Raw genomic sequence first — 14839 nt, 5'->3', positions numbered from 1 at the left:
GCTGCAGCTGTACACAGCCCATCTGTAAATAGCCCAACTACCTACCTCATCCCCATATTGGTTTGATTTTATTTTTTGCACACCAGTATTTCTACTTGCACATCATCATCTGCACATCTATCACTCCAGTGTTAAACTGTAATTACTTTGCTACTATGGCCTATTTATTGCCTCACCTCCTCACGCCATTTGCACACACTGTATAGAGACTTTTTCTATTGTGTTATTGACTATACTCCATGTGTAACTCTGTGTTGTTGTTTGTGTCGCACTGCTTTGCTTTATCTTGGCCAGGTCGCAGATGTAAATGAGAACAAATAGAAAATAAAGGGATGGTCTGTGCGGAAGGTTACTGACGTTCCCGTTTTTGTAGCAGTCAGCAAAAAGTGTTTCTGGATTGTCCATGAGGAGCTTCTCTCTGTACTCTCTCGGTGCCTCTCGGTGCCTTGTCATGTTTAATATCTAAGGGGTACTGTACTGATCTCTTCACAGTGCCCTGTAGATGATGTGGAAGGGGTTACCCTGTATATGTCCTTGTAAAATAATCAACCTTTTATACAACTCTGTCTATCTTTTGGAAGAACATGCTGAACAATTCAGGAGCTCATCTGCTCATTAACTCTCAATCTTTCCACTCTCTCTCTCTCTCTCTCTCTCTCTCTCTCTCGTTTCTCTCTCTCTCATTTCTCTCTCATTTCTCTCGGTTCTCTTTTGATTTTCTCTCTTGTTTCTCTCTCTAGAGTTTTTAGCCACCACTTGTTGAAGCTGTGTAAGCTCCACCCCTCTCTGGTTGTGGACCAATCACGGGAGCTGCTGGAGTTTGCTGGAACCACCACTAACATCCACAGCAAAGAAGACCTGTACACACATGTGGTGAGAACTATATACTATATACTATAATATACACACATGTGGTGAGAACTATATACTATACACTATAATATACACACATGTGGTGAGAACTATATACTATATACTATAATATACACACATGTGGTGAGAACTATATACTATATACTATAATATACACACATGTGGTGAGAACTATATACTATACACTATAATATACACACATGTGGTGAGAACTATATACTATATACTATAATATACACACATGTGGTGAGAACTATATACTATAATATACACACGTGGTGAGAACTATATACTATATACTATAATATACACACATGTGGTGAGAACTATATACTATACACTATAATATACACACATGTGGTGAGAACTATATACTATATACTATAATATACACACATGTGGTGAGAACTATATACTATATACTATAATATACACACATGTAGTGAGAACTATATACTATATACTATAATATACACACATGTGGTGAGAACTATATACTATATACTATAATATACACACATGTGGTGAGAACTATATACTATATACTATAATATACACACATGTGGTGAGAACTATATACTATACACTATAATATACACACATGTGGTGAGAACTATATACTATACACTATAATATACACACACGTGGTGAGAACTATATACTATACACTATAATATACACACATGTGGTGAGAACTATATACTATATACTATAATATACACACATGTGGTGAGAACTATATACTATACACTATAATATACACACATGTGGTGAGAACTATATACTATATACTATAATATACACACATGTGGTGAGAACTATATACTATACACTATAATATACACACATGTGGTGAGAACTATATACTATACACTATAATATACCACTATAATATACACACATGTGGTGAGAACTATATACTATACACTATAATATACACACATGTGGTGAGAACTATATACTATACACTATAATATACACACATGTGGTGAGAACTATATACTATATACTATAATATACACACATGTGGTGAGAACTATATACTATACACTATAATATACACACATGTGGTGAGAACTATATACTATACACTATAATATACACACATGTGGTGAGAACTATACACTATAATATACACACATGTGGTGAGAACTATATACTATACACTATAATATACACACATGTGGTGAGAACTATATACTATAATATACACACGTGGTGAGAACTATATACTATATACTATAATATACACACATGTGGTGAGAACTATACACTATAATATACACACGTGGTGAGAACTATATACTATAATATACACACGTGGTGAGAACTATATACTATATACTATAATATACACACATGTGGTGAGAACTATACACTATAATATACACACACGTGGTGAGAACTATATACTATAATATACACACGTGGTGAGAACTATATACTATATACTATAATATACACACATGTGGTGAGAACTATATACTATATACTATAATATACACACATGTGGTGAGAACTATATACTATAATATACACACATGTGGTGAGAACTATATACTATAATATACACACGTGGTGAGAACTATATACTATATACTATAATATACACACATGTGGTGAGAACTATACACTATAATATACACACGTGGTGAGAACTATATACTATATACAGTGGGGGAAAAAAGTATTTAGTCAGCCACCAATTGTGCAAGTTCTCCCACTTAAAAAGATGAGAGGCCTGTAATTTTCATCATAGGTACACTTCAACTATGACAGACAAAATGAGAAAAAAAATCCAGAAGATCACATTGTAGGATTTGTAATGAATTTATTTGCAAATTATGGTGTAAAATAAGTATTTGGTCAATAACAAAAGTTTATCTCAATACTTTGTTATATACCCTTTGTTGGCAATGACAGAGGACAAATGTTTTCTGTAAGTTTTCACAAGGTTTACTATACACATAATATAAACACTGATATACACTCTAGTATACATACTATACACATTATACTATATACACTATACACAATATACTATACACACTGATATACACACTATACTATACACACTGATATACACACTATACTATACACACTGATATACACACTATACTATACACACTGATATACACACTATACTATACACACTGATATACACACTATACTATACACACTATACTATACACACTGATATACACACTATACTATACATACTATACACACTATACTATACACACTGATATACACACTATACTATACACACTGATATACACACTATACTATACATACTATACACACTATACTATAAACACTGATATACACACTATACTATACATACTGATATACACACTGATATACACACTGATATACACACTATACACACTGATATACACTCTACTATACACACTGATATACACACTATACTATACACACTGATATACACTCTACTATACACACTGATATACACACTATACTATACACATGATATACACACTATACTATACACACTGATATACACACTATACTATACACACTGATATACACACTATACTATACACACTGATATACACACTATACTATACACACACTATACTATACACACTGATACACACAATATACTATACACACTGATATACACACTATTAGTTAGTTAGATTACTTGTTGGTTATCACTGCATTGTCGGAACTAGAAGCACAAGCATTTCGCTACACTCGCATTAACATCTGCTAACCATGTGTATGTGACAAATAAAATTTGATTAGATTTTTTTTACTATACATACTATACACAATATACTATACACACTGATATACACACTATACTATACACACTGATATACACACTATACACACTGATATTCACTCTACTTCACAAGGTTTACTATACACATAATATAAACACTGGTATACACTCTACTATACACACTGATATACACTATACCCGCTATACTATACATACTATACACACTATACTATACACACTGATATACACACTATACTATACACACTGATACACACACTATACTATACACACTATACATACTATACACACTGATATACACACTATACTATACATACTATACACACTGATATACACAATATACTATACACACTGATATACACACTATACTATACACACTATACTATAAATACTATACACACTATACTATACACACTGATATACACACTATACTATACACACTGATACACACACTATACTATACACACTGATATACACACTATACTATACATACTATACACACGGATACACACACTATACTATACACACTATACTATACATACTATACACAATATACTATACACACTGATATACACTATACACACTATACTATACATACTATACACACTATACACACTATACTATACACACTGATATACACACTATACTATACACACTGATACACACACTATACTATACACACTGATATACACACTATACTATACATACTATACACACTGATATACACACTGATATACACACTATACTATACATACTATACACACTATACTATACACACTGATATACACACTATACTATACACACTATAGTATACACACTGATATACACTATACTCTACATACTATACGCACTATACTATACACACTATACACATAATATAAACACTGATATACACTATACTATACACACTGATATACACTATACTATACACACTATACTATACACACTGATATACACACTATACTATACACACTGATATACACTATACTATACACACTATACTATACATACTATACTATACACACTGATATACACACTATACTATACATACTATACACAATATACTATACACACTGATATACACACTATACTATACATACTATACACACTGATATACACACTGATATACACACTATACTATACACACTGATATACACACTATACTATACACACTATACTATACACAATATACTATACACACTGATATACACACTATACTATACACACTATACTATACATACTGATATACACACTATACTATACACACTATACTATACACACTATACTATACATACTGATATACACACTCTACTATACACACTGATATACACTCTACTATACACACTATACTATACACACTGATATACACTCTACTATACACACTGATATACACTATACTATACACACTGATATACACACTATACTATACACACTATACTATACACACTGATATACACTCTATACTATACATACTATACACACTGATATACACTATACTATACACACTGATATACACACTATGCTATACATACTGATATACACTACTCTACACACTGATATACACACTATACTATACATACTCTACTATATACACTATACTATACTATACACACTGATATACACACTATACTATACACACTGATATACACACTATACTATACACACTATACTATACACACTGATATACACACTATACTCTACACACTGATATACACACTATACTATACACACTGATATACACACTATACTATACACACTGATATACACACTATACACACTGATATATACACTATACTATACACACTGATATACACACTATACTATACACACTGATATACACTCTATACTATACACACTGATATACACTCTACTATACACACTGATACACACACTATACTATACACACTATACTATACACACTGATATACACTATACTATACAAACTATACACACTATACTATACACACTGATACACACACTATACTATACATACTATACACACTGATATACATACTATACACAATATACTATAAACACTGATATACACTCTACTATACACACTATACTATACACACTGATATACACACTATACTATACACACTGATATACACACTATACTATACACACTATGCTATACACACTCTTTTATACACACTACACACACTATGCTATACACACTACACACACTCTACTATACACACTACACACACTACACATACTCACACTAGAGAAACCTTTACAGACACATGGTGACAGATCGAGTCTGTGTGTGTCTGTGTGTGTCTGTGTGTGCCTGTGTGTCCGTGCTAGGTGTGGGTGCTAGGTGAGTACCTGTCAGTGTCATTTGACTCTCGGTGTTCCGTGGATCTGGTTACTTCCTGTTTCGAGGCATTGGAGGCAGTCCTCTTCGAGATCACTTCCTCTGGAAGCCCCTCCCCCAGGGTGGTTACCTCCTTACTGAGCGCGCTCGCTAAACTGGCTTCCCGTTCCCACGACCTCATACCCAGGTAACACACACACACACACACACACACAATGGGCTTCTCGTTCCCACGACCTCATTCCCAGGTAACACACACACACACACACACACACACACACACACACACACACACACACACACACACACACACACACACACACAATGGGCTTTCAGTGTGTTGCATTATAGGTTTGAAATGGAACTTCAAATCGCTGTAGTAGCTCCCTACCTACTGCACCATGCAGCCATCAGCCCTACTGCACCATGCAGCCATCAGGCCTACTGCACCATGCAGCCATCAGGCCTACTGCACCATGCAGCCATCAGCCCTACTGCACCATGCAGCCATCAGGCCTACTGCACCATGCAGCCATCAGGCCTACTGCACCATGCAGCCATCAGGCCTACTGCACCATGCAGCCATCAGCCCTACTGCACCATGCAGCCATCAGCCCTACTGCACCATGCAGCCATCAGGCCTACTGCACCATGCAGCCATCAGGCCTACTGCACCATGCAGCCATCAGGCCTACTGCACCATGCAGCCATCAGGCCTACTGCACCATGCAGCCATCAGGCCTACTGCACCATGCAGCCATCAGGCCTACAGGCTCACTGCTGTAGTAGCTCCCTACCTACTGCACCATGCAGCCATCAGCCCTACTGCACCATGCAGCCATCAGGCCTACTGCACCATGCAGCCATCAGGCCTACTGCACCATGCAGCCATCAGGCCTACAGGCTCACTGCTGTAGTAGCTCCCTACCTACTGTACCATGCAGCCATCAGGCCTACTGCACCATGCAGCCATCAGGCCTACTGTACCATGCAGCCATCAGGCCTACTGCACCATGCAGCCATCAGGCCTACTGCACCATGCAGCCATCAGGCCTACTGCACCATGCAGCCATCAGGCCTACTGCACCATGCAGCCATCAGGCCTACTGCACCATGCAGCCATCAGGCCTACTGCACCATGCAGCCATCAGGCCTACTGTACCATGCAGCCATCAGGCCTACTGCACCATGCAGCCATCAGGCCTACAGGCTCACTGCTGTAGTAGCTCCCTACCTACTGTACCATGCAGCCATCAGGCCTACTGCACCATGCAGCCATCAGGCCTACTGTACCATGCAGCCATCAGGCCTACTGCACCATGCAGCCATCAGGCCTACTGCACCATGCAGCCATCAGGCCTACTGTACCATGCAGCCATCAGGCCTACTGCACCATGCAGCCATCAGGCCTACTGCACCATGCAGCCATCAGGCCTACTGCACCATGCAGCCATCAGGCCTACTGCACCATGCAGCCATCAGGCCTACTGCACCATGCAGCCATCAGGCCTACTGTACCATGCAGCCATCAGGCCTACTGCACCATGCAGCCATCAGGCCTACAGGCTCACTGCTGTAGTAGCTCCCTACCTACTGCACCATGCAGCCATCAGCCCTACTGCACCATGCAGCCATCAGGCCTACTGTACCATGCAGCCATCAGGCCTACTGCACCATGCAGCCATCAGGCCTACTGCACCATGCAGCCATCAGGCCTACTGCACCATGCAGCCATCAGGCCTACTGCACCATGCAGCCATCAGGCCTACTGCACCATGCAGCCATCAGGCCTACTGTACCATGCAGCCATCAGGCCTACTGCACCATGCAGCCATCAGGCCTACAGGCTCACTGCTGTAGTAGCTCCCTACCTACTGCACCATGCAGCCATCAGCCCTACTGCACCATGCAGCCATCAGGCCTACTGCACCATGCAGCCATCAGGCCTACTGCACCATGCAGCCATCAGGCCTACAGGCTCACTGCTGTAGTAGCTCCCTACCTACTGTACCATGCAGCCATCAGGCCTACTGCACCATGCAGCTATCAGGCCTACTGTACCATGCAGCCATCAGGCCTACTGTACCATGCAGCCATCAGGCCTACTGCACCATGCAGCCATCAGGCCTACTGTACCATGCAGCCATCAGGCCTACTGTACCATGCAGCCATCAGGCCTACTGCACCATGCAGCCATCAGGCCTACAGGCTCACTGCTGTAGTAGCTCCCTACCTACTGCACCATGCAGCCATCAGGCCTACAGGCTCACTGCTGTAGTAGCTCCCTACCTACTGTACCATGCAGCCATCAGGCCTACTGCACCATGCAGCCATCAGGCCTACTGCACCATGCAGCCATCAGGCCTACTGTACCATGCAGCCATCAGGCCTACTGTACCATGCAGCCATCAGGCCTACTGCACCATGCAGCCATCAGGCCTACAGGCTCACTGCTGTAGTAGCTCCCTACCTACTGCACCATGCAGCCATCAGGCCTACTGCACCATGCAGCCATCAGGCCTACTGCACCATGCAGCCATCAGGCCTACTGCACCATGCAGCCATCAGGCCTACTGCACCATGCAGCCATCAGGCCTACTGCACCATGCAGCCATCAGGCCTACTGTACCATGCAGCCATCAGGCCTACTGCACCATGCAGCCATCAGGCCTACTGCACCATGCAGCCATCAGGCCTACTGCACCATGCAGCCATCAGGCCTACTGCACCATGCAGCCATCAGGCCTACTGCACCATGCAGCCATCAGGCCTACTGCACCATGCAGCCATCAGGCCTACAGGCTCACTGCTGTAGTAGCTCCCTACCTACTGCACCATGCAGCCATCAGGCCTACTGCACCATGCAGCCATCAGGCCTACTGCACCATGCAGCCATCAGGCCTACTGCACCATGCAGCCATCAGGCCTACAGGCTCACTGCTGTAGTAGCTCCCTACCTACTGCACCATGCAGCCATCAGGCCTACTGCACCATGCAGCCATCAAGTCTACAGGCTCACTGCTGTAGTAGCTCCCTACCTACTGCACCATGCAGCCATCAGGCCTACTGCACCATGCAGCCATCAGGCCTACAGGCTCACTGCTGTAGTAGCTCCCTACGTACTGCACCATGCAGCCATCAGTCCTACTGTACCATGCAGCCATCAGTCCTACTGCACCATGCAGCCATCAGGCCTACAGGCTACAGTCATAAATTACACACACTATAGCCAGTCACTACAGCCGTTCCTGTGTGTGTGTGTGTGTGTGTGTGTGTGTGTGTGTGTGTGTGTGTGTGTGTGTGTGTGTGTGTGTAGGGTTTCTCTGTTCCTCTCTAAGCTTCGTAGCGGAGCAGTCTCCTGGTGTGGCAGTGAGGAGGATGTTGTCGCCGTCGTGACCAGAGGGGAGGAGTTATGGTCGCTGCTGAAACTTCCGAGCGTGGCGCTGAGTGTTCTAACCCCGCCTTCCCTCGCCACCTCCCCCCGCTGGCACCGAGACGCCAACGCAACGCTGCCACCTCGACTCAGAACACTGACTGGCCTCACACACACACACGCTAAAATATAATCACACATAGACCTTAAATCGGTTATGTTCAGTAAATGTACTGTATGTTGTTATTATACAGTGAGGGCCAAAAGTATTGGGACAGTGACATTTTTGTTGTTGTTGTGCACAACATGATCTGAAACACAACCAAAACAAACAGGAAATACATCCAACACGTTTGTAGAGTTACAAGCTTGATGTAGTTATTGAGGAATATGGGACCAAATACTAAATGTTTGACTGATGTACGACACAAGTTCATTTTCCCCAATGCTTTTGGTCCCCTAAAATGGGGGGGATGTACTAAACAATGCTGTAATTTCTAAATGTTTCACCTGATATGGACGGGAATAGCCTCAAATTAAAGCTGACATTCTGCACTTTAACCTCAGTCATTGTATCAACGTGTTGGAGTACAGAGCCTAAACAACAACATGCCACTGTTGTTTACACACAAACACATTTTATAGATCTGTTTTAATCAACAGTTTCTCTGATAGAAGATCATAGATACAGGACTGACTGAGCCATCTAGATATAGTTATACTAGACAGGACTGACTGAGCCATCTAGATATAGTTATACTAGACAGGACTGACTGAGACATCTAGATATAGTTATACTAAACAGGACTGACTGAGCCATCTAGATATAGTTATACTAGACAGGACTGACTGAGCCATCTAGATATAGTTATACTAGACAGGACTGACTGAGCTATCTAGATATAGTTATACTAGACAGGACTGACTGAGACATCTAGATATAGTTATACTAAACAGGACTGACTGAGCCATCTAGATATAGTTATACTAGACAGGACTGACTGAGCCATCTAGATATAGTTATACTAGACAGGACTGACTGACCATCTATAATGACAGACATCTACAGTGCCTTCAGAAAGTATACATTTTGTGTTACAGCCTGAATTTAAATGTAAAGGTGTCAGTGTAAAGGTGTCAGTGTAAAGGTACCACAGTATTACTCCTTAAAGGAACCACAGTATTACTCCTTAAAGGAACCACAGTATTACTCCTTAAAGGAACCATTTACATTACATTTACATTTAAGTCATTTAGCAGACGCTCTTATCCAGAGCGACTTACAAATTGGTGCATACACCTTAAGACATCCAGTGGAACAGTATTACTCCTTAAAGGAACCACAGTATTACTCCTTAAAGGTGTCACTATAAAGGTACCACAGTATTACTCCTTAAAGGTGTCAGTATAAAGGTACCACAGTATTACTGCTTAAAGGTGTCAGTATAAAGGTACCACAGTATTACTCCTTAAAGGTGTCAGTATAAAGGTACCACAGTATTACTCCTTAAAGGTGTCAGTATAAAGGTACCACAGTATTACTCCTTAAAGGTGTCAGTATAAAGGTACCACAGTATTAATCCTTAAAGGTACCACAGTATTACTCCTTAAAGGTGTCACTATAAAGGTACCACAGTATTACCCCTTAAAGGTGTCAGTATAAAGGTACCACAGTATTACTCCTTAAAGGTGTCAGTATAAAGGTACCACAGTATTACTCCTTAAAGGTGTCAGTGTAAAGGTACCACAGTATTACTCCTTAAAGGTACCACAGTATTACTCCTTAAAGGTGTCAGTATAAAGGTACCACAGTATTACTCCTTAAAGGTGTCAGTATAAAGGTACCACAGTATTAATCCTTAAAGGTGTTAGTATAAAGGTACCACAGTATTACTCCTTAAAGGTGTCAGTATAAAGGTACCACAGTATTAATCCTTAAAGGTGTTAGTATAAAGGTACCACAGTATTACTCCTTAAAGGAACCACAGTATTACTCCTTAAAGGTGTCAGTATAAAGGTACCACAGTATTACTCCTTAAAGGTGTCAGTATAAAGGTACCACAGTATTACTCCTTAAAGGTGTTAGTATAAAGGTACCACAGTATTACTCCTTAAAGGAACCACAGTATTACTCCTTAAAGGTGTCAGTATAAAGGTACCACAGTATTACTCCTTAAAGGTGTCAGTATAAAGGTACCACAGTATTACTCCTTAAAGGTGTCAGTGTAAAGGTACCACAGTATTACTCCTTAAAGGTACCACAGTATTACTCCTTAAAGGTGTCAGTATAAAGGTACCACAGTATTACTCCTTAAAGGTGTCAGTATAAAGGTACCACAGTATTACTCCTTAAAGGTGTCAGTATAAAGGTACCACAGTATTACTCCTTAAAGGTGTCAGTATAAAGGTACCACAGTATTACTCCTTAAAGGTGTCAGTATAAAGGTACCACAGTATTACCCCTTAAAGGTGTCAGTATAAAGGTACCACAGTATTAATCCTTAAAGGTACCACAGTATTACTCCTTAAAGGTGTCAGTATAAAGGTACCACAGTATTACTCCTTAAAGGTACCACAGTATTACTCCTTAAAGGTACCACAGTATTACTCCTTAAAGGTGTCAGTATAAAGGTACCACAGTATTACTCCTTAAAGGTGTCAGTATAAAGGTACCACAGTATTACTGCTTAAAGGTGTCAGTATAAAGGTACCACAGTATTACTCCTTAAAGGTGTTAGTATAAAGGTACCACAGTATTACTCCTTAAAGGTGTCAGTATAAAGGTACCACAGTATTAATCCTTAAAGGTGTTAGTATAAAGGTACCACAGTATTACTCCTTAAAGGAACCACAGTATTACTCCTTAAAGGTGTCACTATAAAGGTACCACAGTATTACTCCTTAAAGGTGTCAGTATAAAGGTACCACAGTATTAATCCTTAAAGGTGTTAGTATAAAGGTACCACAGTATTACTCCTTAAAGGAACCACAGTATTACTCCTTAAAGGTGTCAGTATAAAGGTACCACAGTATTACTCCTTAAAGGTGTCAGTATAAAGGTACCACAGTATTACTCCTTAAAGGTGTCAGTGTAAAGGTACCACAGTATTACTCCTTAAAGGTACCACAGTATTACTCCTTAAAGGTGTCAGTATAAAGGTACCACAGTATTACTCCTTAAAGGTGTCAGTATAAAGGTAGCACAGTATTACTCCTTAAAGGTGTCAGTATAAAGGTACCACAGTATTACTGCGTAAAGGTGTCAGTATAAAGGTACCACAGTATTACTCCTTAAAGGTGTCAGTATAAAGGTACCACAGTATTACCCCTTAAAGGTGTCAGTATAAAGGTACCACAGTATTAATCCTTAAAGGTACCACAGTATTACTCCTTAAAGGTGTCAGTATAAAGGTACCACAGTATTACTCCTTAAAGGTACCACAGTATTACTCCTTAAAGGTACCACAGTATTACTCCTTAAAGGTGTCAGTATAAAGGTACCACAGTATTAATCCTTAAAGGTACCACAGTATTACTCCTTAAAGGTGTCAGTATAAAGGTACCACAGTAGTACTCCTTAAAGGTGTCAGTATAAAGGTACCACAGTATTACTGCTTAAAGGTGTCAGTATAAAGGTACCACAGTATTACTCCTTAAAGGTGTCAGTATAAAGGTACCACAGTATTACCCCTTAAAGGTGTCAGTATCAAGGTACCACAGTATTACTCCTTAAAGGTGTCAGTATAAAGGTACCACAGTATTACTCCTTAAAGGTGTCAGTATAAAGGTACCACAGTATTAATCCTTAAAGGTACCACAGTATTACTCCTTAAAGGTGTCAGTATAAAGGTACCACAGTATTACTCCTTAAAGGTGTCAGTATAAAGGTACCACAGTATTACTCCTTAAAGGTGTCAGTATAAAGGTACCACAGTATTAATCCTTAAAGGTACCACAGTATTACTCCTTAAAGGTGTCAGTATAAAGGTACCACAGTATTACTCCTTAAAGGTGTCAGTATAAAGGTACCACAGTATTACTCCTTAAAGGTGTCAGTATAAAGGTACCACAGTATTAATCCTTAAAGGTGTTAGTATAAAGGTACCACAGTATTACTCCTTAAAGGTGTCAGTATAAAGGTACCACAGTATTCATCCTTAAAGGTGTTAGTATAAAGGTACCACAGTATTACTCCTTAAAGGAACCACAGTATTACTCCTTAAAGGTGTCACTATAAAGGTACCACAGTATTACTCCTTAAAGGTGTCAGTATAAAGGTACCACAGTATTAATCCTTAAAGGTGTTAGTATAAAGGTACCACAGTATTACTCCTTAAAGGTGTCACTATAAAGGTACCACAGTATTACTCCTTAAAGGTGTCACTATAAAGGTACCACAGTATTACTCCTTAAAGGTGTCAGTATAAAGGTACCACAGTATTACTCCTTAAAGGTGTCAGTATAAAGGTACCACAGTATTACTCCTTAAAGGTGTCAGTATAAAGGTACCACAGTATTACCCCTTAAAGGTGTCAGTATAAAGGTACCACAGTATTACTCCTTAAAGGTACCACAGTATTACTCCTTAAAGGTACCACAGTATTACTCCTTAAAGGTGTCAGTATAAAGGTACCACAGTATTAATCCTTAAAGGTACCACAGTATTACTCCTTAAAGGTGTCAGTATAAAGGTACCACAGTATTACTCCTTAAAGGTACCACAGTATTACTCCTTAAAGGTACCACAGTATTACTCCTTAAAGGTGTCAGTATAAAGGTACCACAGTATTACTCCTTAAAGGTACCACAGTATTACTCCTTAAAGGTGTCAGTATAAAGGTACCACAGTATTACTCCTTAAAGGTGTCAGTATAAAGGTACCACAGTATTACTGCTTAAAGGTGTCAGTATAAAGGTACCACAGTATTACTCCTTAAAGGTGTCAGTATAAAGGTACCACAGTATTACCCCTTAAAGGTGTCAGTATAAAGGTACCACAGTATTACTCCTTAAAGGTGTCAGTATAAAGGTACCACAGTATTACTCCTTAAAGGTGTCAGTATAAAGGTACCACAGTATTAATCCTTAAAGGTACCACAGTATTACTCCTTAAAGGTGTCAGTATAAAGGTACCACAGTATTACTCCTTAAAGGTGTCAGTATAAAGGTACCACAGTATTACTCCTTAAAGGTGTCAGTATAAAGGTACCACAGTATTAATCCTTAAAGGTACCACAGTATTACTCCTTAAAGGTGTCAGTATAAAGGTACCACAGTATTACTCCTTAAAGGTGTCAGTATAAAGGTACCACAGTATTACTCCTTAAAGGTGTCAGTATAAAGGTACCACAGTATTACTCCTTAAAGGTGTCAGTATAAAGGTACCACAGTATTACCCCTTAAAGGTGTCAGTATAAAGGTACCACAGTATTACTCCTTAAAGGTGTCAGTATAAAGGTACCACAGTATTACTCCTTAAAGGTGTCAGTATAAAGGTACCACAGTA

The 14839-nt window shown here is 39.8% G+C and overlaps 1 protein-coding gene and 1 long non-coding RNA gene across 8 annotated transcripts in view; both read left to right on the top strand.

The window, feature by feature from the left end:
* The window catches only part of ap5z1 (adaptor related protein complex 5 subunit zeta 1), a 76792-nt gene extending 66898 nt beyond the window's left edge, over positions 1-9894 (top strand). The window contains exons 15-17 of the mRNA XM_052514875.1: positions 741-873; positions 5951-6147; positions 9277-9894. Coding sequence (XP_052370835.1) covers positions 741-873; positions 5951-6147; positions 9277-9526 — 580 coding nt within the window. The 3' untranslated portion in view covers positions 9527-9894. The remainder of the gene's footprint in view (positions 1-740; positions 874-5950; positions 6148-9276) is intronic.
* Positions 9895-10678: 784 nt separating this feature from the next.
* LOC127928008 (uncharacterized) lies at positions 10679-14317 on the top strand. Of its 7 annotated transcripts, XR_008129958.1 has the most exons (5): positions 10957-11274; positions 11927-12064; positions 12917-12992; positions 13901-14048; positions 14197-14317. It is a non-coding gene; the product is annotated as an uncharacterized LOC127928008 (long non-coding RNA). The 7 variants fall into 7 exon arrangements; XR_008129963.1 differs by lacking the exons at positions 10957-11274; positions 12917-12992; positions 13901-14048 and adding exons at positions 10679-10946; positions 12769-12892 and having other exon boundaries at positions 11951-12064; positions 14173-14317; XR_008129957.1 differs by lacking the exons at positions 10957-11274; positions 12917-12992; positions 13901-14048 and adding exons at positions 10679-10946; positions 12631-12892 and having other exon boundaries at positions 11951-12064; positions 14173-14317.
* The last annotated feature ends 522 nt before the right edge of the window (positions 14318-14839 follow it).

Source organism: Oncorhynchus keta, unplaced genomic scaffold, assembly GCF_023373465.1.
Source record: "Oncorhynchus keta strain PuntledgeMale-10-30-2019 unplaced genomic scaffold, Oket_V2 Un_scaffold_2008_pilon_pilon, whole genome shotgun sequence".
Classification (NCBI taxonomy): Eukaryota; Metazoa; Chordata; class Actinopteri; order Salmoniformes; family Salmonidae; genus Oncorhynchus; species Oncorhynchus keta.
Note: the sequence above shows the minus strand (reverse complement) of the source record. Positions and strands in the feature narration are given on the sequence as shown.